This window comes from Triplophysa dalaica, chromosome 6 (genome assembly GCF_015846415.1).
Source record: "Triplophysa dalaica isolate WHDGS20190420 chromosome 6, ASM1584641v1, whole genome shotgun sequence".
NCBI classification, from domain to species: Eukaryota; Metazoa; Chordata; class Actinopteri; order Cypriniformes; family Nemacheilidae; genus Triplophysa; species Triplophysa dalaica.
This window is the reverse complement of record NC_079547.1, coordinates 445,001-459,771: the sequence shown is the minus strand read 5'-3', so window position 1 is coordinate 459,771 and position 14,771 is coordinate 445,001. Positions and strand designations below refer to the sequence as shown.

Here is a 14,771-nt window from a genome sequence, read left to right as displayed (position 1 = left end):
GTGACTTTATGTCCCAAATAACATTTAAATAAGAAAATAATCATATAATCCATGAAATATATACAACATTTTTGTTACAAAAATAAATGTATTTTACACTCAGAACAGTGTAAATCAGTGAGAATGTGATTGGATGAAAGTGCAGATTTAAAAGAGCAGAAATCGCTCCAGTAACTGTGAACTGTGTAAGACAATCATAACACATAAAACACTCTTCTTCTGTACATATCAAATATATATATTCATATAAAACATTCATATAATTGTCAACATCACACAATTGTATATTTGTCAGAGTGACACACACATGTTGTTACCAGAATGACTTCAGCTGAAACACACACACACACACACACACACACACACGCACGCGCACACACACACACACACACACACATAAACATACGCAAACACACAGGTGTGATGTCACTCAGGAGTTTTATTGATGACCTTTTTCTTTCTGATAGACACGAGATCATAGAATGGATCTTTGGTAATGCTGGCCCTGTAGACACACAATCACACAACACGTTTACATTACACTTTTACAATATTGTGGCGTTGGCAGGCACGTTTGGGTTTTGTGTGTGTTTGACAACACCTGATAGATTCTATCCAATCATCTCTCTCCTCGGCTGCAGCAGCACAGATCGTGTATGACTGATGTTTGCCTTCCACCACACGACCGTCTGTTTCTGTCTTACAAGCTTTGATTCTCTGACCTCTGCTGTTAGGATTATACAATTCTAAACAATACTACACACACACACACAGAGAGAGAGAGAGAGAGAGAGAGAGAGATTTGTACTTTTTCAGTTGTGTTTGTAACTCTTGTTTTTAGTGTTGACTCTTATTAGGTTCTCACGACTGAAGAGTAATACAGAAAGCATTTATTGTAAAACAATATAGTTCATTTCTATTCTATCATGGGTCAGTGTTTGCTGTGGTGTGTGCACGTCTCACCGGTTTGCGAGGAAAAGAAACTTCTCTCACACACAGATTCTCCAGTGGAATTATCCCACGCGGCTCTTTATCCTATAATCACATTAATCTTATCTTCATCATTCTGACTGACTGAGAGAGAGAGAGAGAGAGAGAGAGAGAGAGACGTGTGTGGGGGTTCTTACCGTTGTATACTCAAAATAATACAAGCAGTTATCAGTAAGAATAAACCAGCGTCTTTTCCATGTTTTCACTCGACCGCCTGTGGACACAAAACTCTCTTACCAATATCTCACATCTCCTTAAATAACACTGAACTGAGAGAGAGAGAGAGAGAGAGAGGGATAGAGACAGAGAATGAGGGAGAGAGAGAGAGAGAGACAAAGAGAAAGAGAGAGAGAGAGACAAAGAGAGAGAGAGAGAGAGAGAGAGAGAGAGAGAGAGAGAGAGAGAGACAAAGAGAGAGAGAGAGAGACAAAGAGAGAGAGAGAGAGAGAGAGAGAGAGAGAGAGAGAGAGAAAGAGGGAGAGAGACAGAGAATGAGGGAGAGAGAGAGACAAAGAGAGAGACAAAGAGAGAGAGAGAGAAGGACAGAGAGAGGGAGAGAGAGAGAGAGAGAGAGAGAGAGAGACAGAGAGAGAGAGACAGAGAGAGAGAGACAGAGAGAGAGAAGGATAGAGAGAGAGAGAGAGAGAGAGAGAGAAGGATAGAGAGAGAGAGAGAGTGAGAGAGAGAGAGAGAGAGAAAGATAGAGAGAGAGAGAGAGAGAGAGAGAGAGAGAGAGAGAGAGAGATGTACCCAGTTTCAGGAGCCAGCCCTCTCTGTCAGGATTGAAGAATGTGTGTGTCAGATCATTCCCATCATCCTCTGGGATCTTGAAGGGTTCGTTGCGAATGCTGTTGTACAGATTCTGATGAAAACAACAACAGATTTTCAGGATAAGGATCATGTGACTCAACTCAACTTTATTTATGGAGAGCTTCTACAATGTTCATTGTTACAAAGCAGCTGTACATGAGACTATAAGCAAATCAATTAAAGTTATACACCTGTAAAAACAAGAAGAAGGTGAAAACACAGAAGACAGACACACACACACACAATATGCACATGTACAAACACACAAACATGCACACACACACACATTTAAGATAAAGGAGAGAGAAACACAGGTCAAATATGAAACAGACTATAAATTCCTTATGCAATATGAATTCTGTAAAACTTTTTAGTTCTAAAGGCCAGCGAGGTCTGAATCTGATTGGCTGCTCACCGTCAGCAGGTCATCAGGCAGGTCGCTGCCGTTGTTTATTCCTCTGTTCATGCTGATGAATCGCTCCAGCGTGGTTTTGTCCTTCACGTTGGGGTTGTGTAGACTCGTATTCAGCATGATGATGGCAAACGACAGAATATAACACGTGTCTGAAGACGTTAAACACACATGAAGAACATTATTCAGAATGTAAGGAAGGACTTCATCAAGTCAGAGAACACGACTCACCTGTGGACTGAAACACACCCGGGATACAGTTACAGTAGCGTGTGGCAAAAGCTTCCATCATACGGTCGATCTTCTGAGCTTCACCCGGCAGACGGAAACTCCACAAGAACTGCCTGAGGACCCACAGAGAACAACATGAGCTCTTCTGCAACATCTGACTGCAGGTCAACATGTGTCAGAGACGTTCTCACCGTAACGCCTGAACCAGGTTCAGATGTGAGAACTCGTGCAGGTCCACAAACGCTTTCAGGATCAGGAGGTTCATCTCCTCTCTGCACATATAACACAACATCATTTTATGAACAACACACAGAATAACAACACTCCTCCTGTGTTTCACATGATTTGTGTAGTGTTGTGTTGTGTAGTGTAGTGTAGTGTAGTGTAGTGTAGTGTTGTGTAGTGTAGTGTAGTGTAGTGTTTGTGTTGTGTTTGTGTAGTTTAGTGTAGTGTAGTGTAGTGTTTGTGTAGTGTAGTGTAGTGTAGTGTAGTGTTTGTGTAGTGTAGTGTAGTGTTGTGTTGTGTTGTGTTGTGTTGTGTTTGTGTAGTGTAGTGTTGTGTTTGTGTAGTGTAGTGTAGTGTAGTGTAGTGTTTGTGTTTGTGTAGTTTAGTGTAGTGTAGTGTTGTGTTTGTGTAGTGTAGTGTAGTGAAGTGTAGTGTAGTGTAGTGTAGTGTAGTGTAGTGTTGTGTTTGTGTAGTGTAGTGTAGTGTAGTGAAGTGTAGTGTAATGTAGTGTAGTGTAGTGTAGTGAAGTGAAGTGAAGTGTAGTGTTGTGTAGTGTAGTGTAGTGTAGTGTAGTGTTGTGTTGTGTTTGTGTAGTTTAGTGTAGTGTAGTGTAGTGTAGTGTTGTGTAGTGTAGTGTAGTGTAGTGTAGTGTTGTGTAGTGTTGTGTTTGTGTAGTTTAGTGTAGTGTAGTGTAGTGTAGTGAAGTGTTGTGTTTGTGTTTGTGTAGTTTAGTGTAGTGTAGTGTAGTGTAGTGTAGTGTAGTGTTTGTGTAGTGTAGTGTAGTGTAGTGTAGTGTTTGTGTAGTGTAGTGTAGTGTAGTGTTGTGTTGTGTTGTGTTTGTGTTGTGTAGTGTAGTGTAGTGTAGTGTTGTGTTTGTGTAGTGTAGTGTTGTGTTTGTGTTTGTGTTTGTGTAGTTTAGTGTAGTGTAGTTTAGTGTTGTGTAGTGTAGTGAAGTGTAGTGTAGTGAAGTGTAGTGTAGTGAAGTGTAGTGTAGTGTTTGTGTAGTGTAGTGTAGTGTAGTGTAGTGAAGTGTAGTGTTTGTGTTTGTGTAGGTTAGTGTAGTGTAGTGTAGTGTTTGTGTAGTGTAGTGTAGTGTAGTGTAGTGTTGTGTTGTGTTGTGTTTATGTAGTGTAGTGTAGTGTAGTGTTGTGTTTGTGTAGTGTAGTGTTGTGTTTGTGTTTGTGTTTGTGTAGTTTAGTGTAGTGTAGTGTTGTGTAGTGTAGTGTAGTGTAGTGTAGTGTAGTGTAGTGAAGTGTTGTGTAGTGTTGTGTTTGTGTAGTGTAGTGTAGTGTAGTGAAGTGTAGTGTAGTGTTGTGTAGTGTAGTGTAGTGTAGTGTAGTGTAGTGTAGTGTTTGTGTAGTGTAGTGTAGTGTAGTGTTGTGTTGTGTTGTGTTTGTGTAGTGTAGTGTAGTGTAGTGTTGTGTTTGTGTAGTGTAGTGTTGTGTCTGTGTAGTTTAGTGCAGTGTAGTGTAGTGTTGTGTAGTGTAGTGTAGTGTAGTGTAGTGTAGTGTAGTGTAGTGAAGTGTAGTGTAGTGTAGTGAAGTGTAGTGTAGTGTTGTGTTTGTGTAGTGTAGTGTAGTGTAGTGTAGTGAAGTGTAGTGTAGTGTTTGTGTAGTGTAGTGTAGTGTAGTGTAGTGAAGTGTAGTGTAGTGTAGTGAAGTGTAGTGTAGTGTTGTGTTTGTGTAGTGTAGTGTAGTGTAGTGTAGTGTAGTGTAGTGTAGTGAAGTGTAGTGTAGTGTTGTGTTTGTGTAGTGAAGTGTAGTGTAGTGTAGTGTAGTGTAGTGAAGTGTAGTGTAGTGTTGTGTTTGTGTAGTGTAGTGTAGTGTAGTGTAGTGTAGTGTAGTGTAGTGAAGTGTAGTGTAGTGTTGTGTTTGTGTAGTGTAGTGTAGTGTAGTGTTGTGTTTGTGTAGTGTAGTGTAGTGTAGTGTAGTGTAGTGTAGTGTAGTGTAGTGAAGTGTTGTGTTTGTGTAGTGTAGTGTAGTGTAGTGTAGTGTAGTGTTGTGTTTGTGTAGTGTAGTGTAGTGTAGTGTAGTGTAGTGTAGTGAAGTGTAGTGTAGTGTAGTGTAGTGTAGTGAAGTGTAGTGTAGTGTAGTGAAGTGTAGTGTAGTGAAGTGAAGTGTAGTGTAGTGTAGTGAAGTGTAGTGTAGTGTAGTGAAGTGTAGTGTAGTGTTGTGTTTGTGTAGTGTAGTGTAGTGTAGTGTAGTGTAGTGTAGTGTTGTGTTTGTGTAGTGTAGTGTAGTGTAGTGTAGTGTAGTGTAGTGAAGTGTAGTGTAGTGTTGTGTTTGTGTAGTGTAGTGTAGTGTAGTGAAGTGTAGTGTAGTGTTGTGTTTGTGTAGTGTAGTGTAGTGTAGTGTAGTGAAGTGTAGTGTAGTGTAGTGAAGTGTAGTGTAGTGTTGTGTTTGTGTAGTGTAGTGTAGTGTAGTGTAGTGTAGTGTAGTGAAGTGTAGTGTAGTGTTGTGTTTGTGTAGTGTAGTGTAGTGTAGTGTAGTGAAGTGTAGTGAAGTGTAGTGTAGTGTAGTGTAGTGTAGTGTAGTGTAGTGTAGTGTAGTGAAGTGTAGTGTAGTGTAGTGTAGTGTAGTGTAGTGAAGTGTAGTGTAGTGTAGTGTAGTGTAGTGAAGTGTAGTGTAGTGAAGTGTAGTGTAGTGTAGTGAAGTGTAGTGTAGTGTAGTGAAGTGTAGTGTAGTGTTGTGTTTGTGTAGTGTAGTGTAGTGTAGTGTAGTGTAGTGTAGTGTTGTGTTTGTGTAGTGTAGTGTAGTGTAGTGTAGTGTAGTGAAGTGTAGTGTTGTGTTTGTGTAGTGTAGTGTAGTGTAGTGTAGTGTAGTGAAGTGTAGTGTAGTGTAGTGAAGTGTAGTGTAGTGTTGTGTTTGTGAAGTGTAGTGTAGTGTAGTGTAGTGTAGTGAAGTGTAGTGTAGTGTTGTGTTTGTGTAGTGTAGTGTAGTGTAGTGTAGTGAAGTGTAGTGAAGTGTAGTGTAGTGTAGTGTAGTGTAGTGTAGTGTAGTGTAGTGTAGTGAAGTGTAGTGTAGTGTAGTGTAGTGTAGTGTAGTGTAGTGTAGTGTAGTGTAGTGTAGTGTAGTGTAGTGTAGTGAAGTGTAGTGTAGTGTAGTGTAGTGTAGTGTAGTGAAGTGTAGTGTAGTGTAGTGTAGTGTAGTGTAGTGTAGTGTAGTGTAGTGTAGTGTAGTGTAGTGAAGTGTAGTGTAGTGTAGTGTAGTGTAGTGTAGTGAAGTGTAGTGTAGTGTAGTGTAGTGTAGTGTAGTGTAGTGTAGTGTAGTGTAGTGTAGTGAAGTGTAGTGTAGTGTAGTGTAGTGTAGTGTAGTGTAGTGTAGTGTAGTGTAGTGTAGTGTAGTGTAGTGTAGTGAAGTGTAGTGTAGTGTAGTGTAGTGTAGTGTAGTGTAGTGAAGTGTAGTGTAGTGTAGTGTAGTGTAGTGAAGTGTAGTGTAGTGTTTGTGCTGTGTCACCTCTCCCCCAGGAACTCTCCGATGGCCGTCTTGTTCAGTCCTTCCTCTTTATACAGGAACTCAGCCACTGGCTCTGCTTTCCAATCCAGCAGCTCATTCTCCACAAGATACTTCACACCCTGAAACACACAAACATCACAACACACCTCAACTCTGCACACTACACACACACACACACACACATGCTCACATCTGGATTTGTTTCTGTATTTCAAACTCTTGTCTCTCTTCACTCAGACTAAAAGGATCAAGAGTTTGTGTGTCTCTCGTCTCTGCTCTCGGTGGTCTTGCTCTTTGTGTGTCAGTCAGCGTCACTAAACCACAAACATTACTCACAAAGCAAAAGAGGGTTTTGAGCTTCCTCAGTAATCACACAGTCTGTGTCTCACCTCCTCATCTAAACTCTTAAAATAAAGGTGCTTGAAAGGTTCTCAAGAGGGTACAATAGAAGATTCATCTCTTTCATTATCTAAAGAACCCTTTTTTGCCACAAAGAACATTTTGTGAAACAGAATGGTTCTTCAGATGTTAAAGGTTCTTTATGGAACCAAAAGGTTCTTCTATGGCAAGAAAGAATCTTTTGAAGCACATTCATTTTTTTTAAGCGTGTACACACACAAACTGCACATCTCTCATCTGATCAAACATGATCTCGTGGACATCAGATCTTCACACCACTGACCACAGATCCTGTCTGTCAGCGACGTCAACAGAGAGGAGGTGAGAGTTTACACTTCATCATCTCAAACTTCTTCTCACGCTGGAAACAATCACCTGACAGAACATGTCAATCACTCACCTTCTTAGGGTCCATGTTAAACTTCTTCTTTCCACTGCTGAAGCGCTTCTCTCTCTCTTGTATTTTACTACAATAACAGAGAAGAATGTCTCAGTCACGTCTCAGTAATGTCTCCAGTGACATCAGAAAGTGTTTCATTAGATCTCGTTAAAAAAAAAACATTTTGGCCGGTCCTCACTTTCTGAGACCCCTTTAAAGGGCTGTTTGAGGGACAAGACCTGGTTTTAGGGTTTAGGTTATAATCAGGTTTAGGTTATAATCAGGTTAAGGTTATAATCAGGTTTAGGTTATAATCAGGTTTAGGTTATAATCAGGTTTAGATTATAATCAGGTTTAGATTATAATCAGGTTTAGGTTATAATCAGGTTTAGGTTATAATCAAGTTTAGATTATAATCAGGTTTAGGTTATAATCAGGTTTAGGTTATAATCAGGTTTAGGTTATAATCAGGTTTAGGTTATAATCAGGTTTAGGTTATAATCAGGTTTAGGTTATAATCAGGTTTAGGTTATAATCAGGTTTAGGTTATAATCAGGTTTAGGCTATAATCAGGTTTAGGTTATAATCAGGTTTAGGTTATAATCAGGCTTAGGCTATAATCAGGTTTAGGTTATAATCAGGTTTAGTTTATAATCAGGTTTAGGTTATAATCAGGTTTAGGTTATAATCAGGTTTAGGTTATAATCAGGTTTAGGTTATAATCAGGTTTAGGTTATAATCAGGTTTAGGTTATAATCAGGTTTAGGTTATAATCAGGTTTAGGTTATAATCAGGTTTAGGTTATAATCAGGTTAAGGTTATAATCAGGTTTAGGCTATAATCAGGTTTAGGTTATAATCAGGTTTAGGCTATAATCAGGTTTAGGTTATAATCAGGTTTAGATTATAATCAGGTTTAGGTTATAATCAGGTTTAGGTTATAATCAGGTTTAGGCTATAATCATGTTTAGGTTATAATCAGGTTTAGGTTATAATCAGGTTTAGGTTATAATCAGGTTTAGGTTATAATCAGGTTTAGGTTATAATCAGTTTTAGGTTATAATCAGGTTTAGGTTATAATCAGGTTTAGGTTATAATCAGGTTTAGGTTATAATCAGGTTTAGGCTATAATCAGGTTTAGGTTATAATCAGGTTTAGGTTATAATCAGGTTTAGGCTATAATCAGGTTTAGGTTATAATCAGGTTTAGGTTATAATCAGGTTTAGGCTATGTGTGTGTGCGTGCGTGCATGTGTGTGTGCATGAGTGCATGTGTGTGTGTGTGCACGTGTGTGTGTGTGCATGTGTGTATGTGTGTGCGTCTCACAGATAAATTGACTCACTTGTCTTCTGCAGATTTGAAGCCCTGAATATCTGCCATGACGTTTTCAATCTGGTTCTTTAGTTTCTGTGAAAAATTAAGTGTGTTTTAGAGCTTGAGAAGTATTTTAATAACACAGCAAACACACATAGTATACATCACATGTACACACACACATTTACTGTCTCTTTGTGTCATTCACACAGATCATTTGTTCCTTTCACATGTATACTGGGTAACATGTTACAATAAGGTGCTATTTGTTAACAATTGTTGATGCATTAGCTAACATAAACTAACAAGGAACAATTTTTCTAAAGCATTTATTAATATTTATTAATTTTAATTTCAGCATTTACTAATACATTATTAAAATCAAATGTTGTCACTGTTAACATTAGTTAATTCACTAACATGAATAACTATATTGACATGAACTAAAATAAACAAGAATTAATAAATGCTGAAAAACTCATTGTTCTTTGTTAGCTGATGCATTTACTAATGTTAACTAATAACGTCTTGGTTACGTATGTAACCTCAGTTCCCTGATGGAGGGAACGAGACGTTGTGTCGAGAACGACAGATGGGGTTCGCCCTTGAGAACCAATCAACTCTGACTACTATAGAAAAGGCCAATGAAATTTGGCGAATGCAATTTGCATGCCGGGCTCCGCCCCCGGAAATCCGGTATAATAGGAGGCCGGCGTGCAGCATTCACTTACCTTTGTTCTGAAGAGCCTGAGACCTCTCAAACTGCAGCAGAATACGATACGTGTTCGTGGCATAAGGGACACAATGTCTCGTTCCCTCCATCAGGGAACTGAGGTTACATACGTAACCAAGACGTTCCCTTTCTGTCGGTCTCTCGACGTTGTGTCGAGAACGACAGATGGGGTTGCCTATGGAAAACGCCACAACGCTGTATCGCGTCACAATCTCTAGCGAAGCGACGGTAACAAGCCTGGGCGTGTCATCTCGAAGCTTTCGTGAGACTGTAACCTTCCAGTGTGGTGGTCGGGGGGTTCCAGAGCTTTCTTGGAGAAAGATGGGTACAGCCCTGACCGGTAACTTTCACGGACGGGGCCTTAGCTCTCTATAGGCGAGAGGCCGTCCAGATCAGTTTACACCGGGTAAGCGCGACTCTTAATCAGAGAAGCGCTACAGAGGCCACCTCCTACCCGTGGGGAGGAATATGGTGGATATAGGTATGGTCTCGTCCTTGGAGGAGAACGCATGGAACGTGCGGACTGAGTAGTTAACCGCGAGGTGGAGGCCCACCTGGGGAAGCTCATGGGTTACCAGGAGTGGGAACCATTCTCATGAGGATACATCAGACGGAACAGCCCACGGAGGGGGTGTTACAGACGTCCGGTAGCACTAGGTCCGGTTAGAGCTATCTGTGATAGCTCACATGGTATCCCGGCCTAAGGGGGAAGGCTGCTCTGCCCAGCCAGCCCCCAGGGGGTGCTTGTTTGGTGATGGATGGAATGCCTATTCTTAACCAGTGTCTGGGTAAGAAGGGAGGCTGGTGAGGTACCAGTTTCTTAGCGATGTGTTCGGGTAAGAAGAAAAGGTAAATAGCACACTGACCCAACCTGTTAGAGGGTGGAAAGGTGCTTTCGCAGGCATACGCCCCCCCGGATGCCAGTCCTACATGTCGCCACGCAGGACGTGGGCTGACACCGGGTTTACGCGAAGGTTGTTAACCCTTGCGAAGGTGTTTGGGCATAGCCCAACCCGCAGCTCTACAGATGTCTGCTAGAGAGGCGCTTCTGCCAGTGTCCAGGAGGTGGCTAAACTCCGTGTGGAGTGAGCCCTCACTGCCAATGGGCATGGGAGATTCTGAGATCGGAATGCCGTCGTAACGGCGTCCACGACCCAGTGCGCCAGCCTCTGTTTGGAGACAGCCTTCCCCTTCTGCTGTCCTCCAACAGACACGGAGCTGGTCAGAGCTTCAGAGCTCTGCGTGCGGTCCAGTACGTACTGGACACAACACTAATCGGGTTGGGTCTTCCTCCCCTATGGGGAGCGCCTGCAAGTTCACCACTTGGCCCCGGAGGGAGTAGTGGGAACTTCTTGGGCACGCACCCGGGCCTGGGTCTCAAGATAACGTGAGAGTTTCCAGGGCCGAGTTTAAGGCAATCCAGGGACACGGAGGATGCTCTGTGGTCCCCTACCCTCTTGAAGGAAGTGAGCGCCGTCAGGAGGGCCGTCTTACTCTATGAGGAAGATCGGAACCTCCGAGGGGCTCTTTGGGGGGCCCTGAGGCTCCCCAGGACCACTTAGGGTCCCAAGAGGGTATGGAGCGGAGATGAGGCGGATTCCGCCCTCTCGCTGCTTAGGAACCTGGTGACCAGGTCGTGTTGCCCTAGAAACTTTCCACCGACTGAGTCGTGATGAGTGGCAATAGCGACTACATACACTTTCAGTGTGGAAGGGAGATGTTAGTCTCCAGTCTCGTGAGGAGGGGAACACAATCCTGATCAAGCACCTCAGTGGGTCTTTCTCGTTGAGAAAGACACCAGGACGAGAAGAGGCACCGTCTAGAGGCGTGTAACCGCCTAGTAGATGGGGCCCTAGCCTGGGTGATGGTCTCAGCCGTATAGGGGGAGTAGCCATCTTAGGATCTTCTCGTCCCGTCTAGAGACCAGACATGGGTGTTCCAGAGGTCTGATCTGGGATGCCAGAACGTGTCCTTCCCCTGAGAGAGCAGGTCCTCTGTCAGGGGAATGGTTCAGGGGGAGTCGCTGTCCAGAGCATCGGCTCTGAGGCCAAGTGCGGTTAGACCGGTGTGGTGTGACCAATAACACTTGGTGCTCCTGCTCCCTGACCTTGCACAGAGTCTGTACAAGAAGGCTCCGGGGGGGAAGGTGTGCTTCCGCCCATCCCGCGGCCAGCTGTGCGCAAGGATATCCGTGCCGAGGGCAGGGACTATCAAGCGGGCAAATGGTGGTGTTACGGGAGGTGAACAGGTTTTACCTGGGCCTACCCGAACAGCCTCCAAATGAGCTGGACTGCACGGGGGTGGAGTCGCCACTCTCCACGAGGCATAAACTGGCGAGAAAGCACGTCGGCTGTCTAGTTCAGTTTGCCCGGGGTGTGTGGCCTGCAGGGAACGAGTCACCTGTTGACTCCACCGGAGGAGGCGTCGAGCAAGTTGTGTTTAGCTGCTGTGTGCGAACGCCACCCTGACGATCTGTATTCGCTACAGCTATAGTGCTGTCCTCGGAACAGCACGTGTATGTCTCGCACGAGAGGCCGTAGCCTGCTCAGTGCAAGTAGCATAGCCCACAACTCTTGGCAATTGATATGCCAGCGCAGGCGGGGGTTCGTCCAACACCCCACCTGCGTGCCCGTTGCACACTACACCGCACCCCTGCAGGGAGACTTCAGTCGTCACCACGACCTGCCTCATAACCTGCTCAGAGGGACCTGAGTCCGTCGAAAAAGTCATAAAGACTAGGGGTTATGGTGCGTCGGCAGCAGGGCGGCATCACCATGCGCCTGCTGCCGGTGTGCCACGCTCTCCTCGGAACTCGACTCTGAAACCAGTGTTGGAGCGGTGTCATGTGCATCAACTCGAGGGGTATTAGCCCGCGAGGACGCCATGTGTCCCAGGAGCCTCTGAATTGTTTCAGGGGGACCGCTGTCTGCCTAAAATGTTCATTTCAGACAGTTCAACACTGGTTGGGCACAACTGCGGACAGGTGTGCCGACATGGTGACAGAGTTGAGTTCCATACCGAGAAAGAGGATGCTCTGCACTGGGGAGAGCTTGCCCCTCTCTTGGTTGACCTGGAGTCCCAATCGACCTAGGTGCCGGAGCACCAGGTCCCTTTGTGTACATAACAGATCTCGCGAGTGTGCCAAGATAGGCCAGTCGCTGAGATAGTTTAGTACCCGCTCGCCTTCCTCCTCTCAGGGAGAAAGGGCGGTCAGGGACAGACCGAAAGGGAGGACTCTGTACTGATATGCCCGCCTCTCGCACGCGAACCGTGGGAACGGCCGGTGTCGAGGAGGATCGAGACATGAAAGTAAGCGTCCTTCAGGTCGATTGCCACGAACCAATCCTGACACCTCATAGATGTCAGGACGCGCCTCTGTGAGAGCACCCTGAATGGCAGCTTGTGAAGGTGCTCTGTTCAGGGTACGCAGCCTTTGGGGGCAACCCGCCGTCTTTCTTGGGAACGATGAAGTGCGGGTGGTGACCCACTGAACATCTTGGTTTTGAGGGACGAACTCGATGCCTGTTTTGCCAGAAGGGTGGTGACCTCTACCCGAAGTACGGAGGCGTCCCTGCCTCTGACAGAGGGAGAGATGATGCCCCGAAACTTGGGTGAGTCTCTGGCGAACTGGATCGAGTAACCAAGACGGACCGCCCTCATTAGCCAGCGAGACAGTGTGGGCAGCTCTCGAGCTCCCAGGGACTGTGACAGGGTGACCAAGGGGACGGTCTGCTTCATCATTCCCACGGGGGGTGGTTCGTCGGCTGGCAGAGCTAACCATGTCGCGGGGAGTCCCCGGAGGGAAGGTTTTTGCTCCGCCTGCTTACCTGCCTGGCGGGACAACGGCACGCACTGTCGGTTTGAGAGTGGTGACGGCTGTCGTATGTGTACGACCTCACGCCTCGCCAGGGTGTGAGGTCGGTTCGCCGAGCACAGTCCAGTGGAGTGTGCGATCGGCTGCAAGTAAACCCGGGGAGAACAGAAAACTCAGTGAGTAAGTGGGCGCCAAGCCCTAACAAGGGCCCGGCTTTGGTGACGAGGCAGGAGTCGTCCCGTACCGACCGATCAGAGCCGTGGCTGTGAAGGTTCGGGCCCGATGTTGTTCTCCCTGGGGTCTTCCCGTCAGTGTCCCTTCTCGCGAGGAGGTTGCTGACGGGGTGGAGGTTTCCCCCTCGACCTCTGCTTCCGGGGTGCCGCCTGTGGGGGCACAGGAACCGGAGCCGATGTCGAAAGGGTCCTGGGTTGCAGGGAAGCAGACGTCACGTGAGATCTCGGAGGCCTGTAGGCGGCCGAGTCGCGGCGTGAAAAAAATGTGGTTAATTGCCACTGTCTGCTTCGCCGTCAAAAAACTGCTGAGCGCAGTCCTCGACGGTGTTACCAACAACCCACCCTGCGAGATGAGTGCATCAAGAAAGCGGACTTCCTTGCTGTCACTCTTCTGCACAAGGTATAGCCGGGGGTGTCTCTCCTGGACCACTACCGTGGACATCGTCCGACCCAGGGCCCGTGCCGCCGCCTTAGTCGCCCGTAGAGCGCTGTCAGCGGTGGCACGGAGATCCTGCATTATACCCGGGTCGGCCTTACCCTCGTGGAGCCCTCTCAACGCCCTGGCCTGGCGGACCTGCAGGATGGCCAAGGCATAGAGAGAGGAGGCAGCCTGGCCCGCAACCTCGCAAGCTTTCGACACCAGTGATGCCGAAGTCTTACGTGCTTTGGACGGTAGGAGTGGTCGATCCCCCCCCAGGTGGTAGCCGTCCGCGGCACAGGTGCACCGCAGGCGGACGTTCCACCCGGGGGATCTCGACGCAGTCCTTGGCTGCCTCACCATCGAGGGAAGTAAGGGAGCCGGAGCTGGTTTCACTGGAACGGTCCGTGAGTGGAGCGTTCCAAGTTTTACACAGCTCCTCATGCACCTCCGGGAAAAACATGGCACCCGGGGTGGGCGCGGTTTGCACCGCGCACCGACCTCGGGAACCACGTATCCCCGGGTTAGCACGGATGACATCACTTCTGCTTCCTCCTGAACTCGACCGCTGGGGGTGGAGTTTGGATTCGGCAGAGTCGGATGCCAGTCTCCCTCCGATGCTGCGAGCGACATCTCATCTACGTCACACATCGTTTCCGAGTGTGTGCGTGAGGATCCGGACGGTATGCCACCGCCGGTTGGGGAACGTTCAGAAGAGCGAATCGGGGTGCGATCGGCCCGTGAGCACTTGGCTGGCGGGTTTACGTTCGCAGAGTTCCCCGTATCACTAACGCTGCTAACGTGGGTGGTCATCGGGGCCGTAGCCACAGATGTCACAGCCCGGGTAGCAGACGAAATGGTGGCTGGTTCCCGTAGGAAGACAGCCACCCGTGACCGCAACTTCTGAATGACAATCTGCCCGCAGTGCAGGCAGATGTGTCAACGAACGCTGCTTCAGTGTGCTGGACGCCCAGACACCTAATGCAGCGATCGTGTCCATCCCCCTCCTCGATGAGGGTGCCGCACCCAAGAGAACAGCGGGACATGCCGCGCTGGAGAATGCTCAGTCAGTCCTGAAAAGGACTTTTAGAAAAAATCTCTAACACCTCCGGAACCGCCGAGACGCCCAGGGGAAGGTCGCTGCAGGAAGGGACGATCCGCTGTAACACGTCGTAGCACCAGCGTGTAGTTGTAGAGGATTGAATCCTGAGTTGTACTCATGAGCGATGGCTCTGAAGAACAAAAGGTAAGTGAATGCTGCACGCCGGCCTCCTTTTATACCGGATTTCCGGGGGCGGAGCCCGGCATGCAAATTGCATTCGCCAAATTTCATTGGCCTTTTCTATAGTAGTCAGAGTT

At 46.6% G+C, this 14,771-nt stretch overlaps 1 protein-coding gene across 2 annotated transcripts in view; it reads right to left on the bottom strand.

The window, feature by feature from the left end:
- Positions 1-421: 421 nt before the first annotated feature.
- The window catches only part of cyth4b (cytohesin 4b), a 16,679-nt gene continuing 2,329 nt past the window's right edge, over positions 422-14,771 (bottom strand). For both annotated transcript variants that reach the window (XM_056751383.1, XM_056751382.1), the window contains 11 exons: positions 8,243-8,307; positions 6,923-6,989; positions 6,124-6,242; positions 2,635-2,715; positions 2,444-2,556; positions 2,216-2,364; positions 1,741-1,852; positions 1,128-1,204; positions 964-1,035; positions 602-756; positions 422-505 (listed from right to left, as the gene is read on the bottom strand). In XM_056751383.1, coding sequence (XP_056607361.1) covers positions 427-505; positions 602-756; positions 964-1,035; positions 1,128-1,204; positions 1,741-1,852; positions 2,216-2,364; positions 2,444-2,556; positions 2,635-2,715; positions 6,124-6,242; positions 6,923-6,989; positions 8,243-8,307 — 1,089 coding nt within the window. In that variant the 3' untranslated portion in view covers positions 422-426. The remainder of the gene's footprint in view (positions 506-601; positions 757-963; positions 1,036-1,127; positions 1,205-1,740; positions 1,853-2,215; positions 2,365-2,443; positions 2,557-2,634; positions 2,716-6,123; positions 6,243-6,922; positions 6,990-8,242; positions 8,308-14,771) is intronic.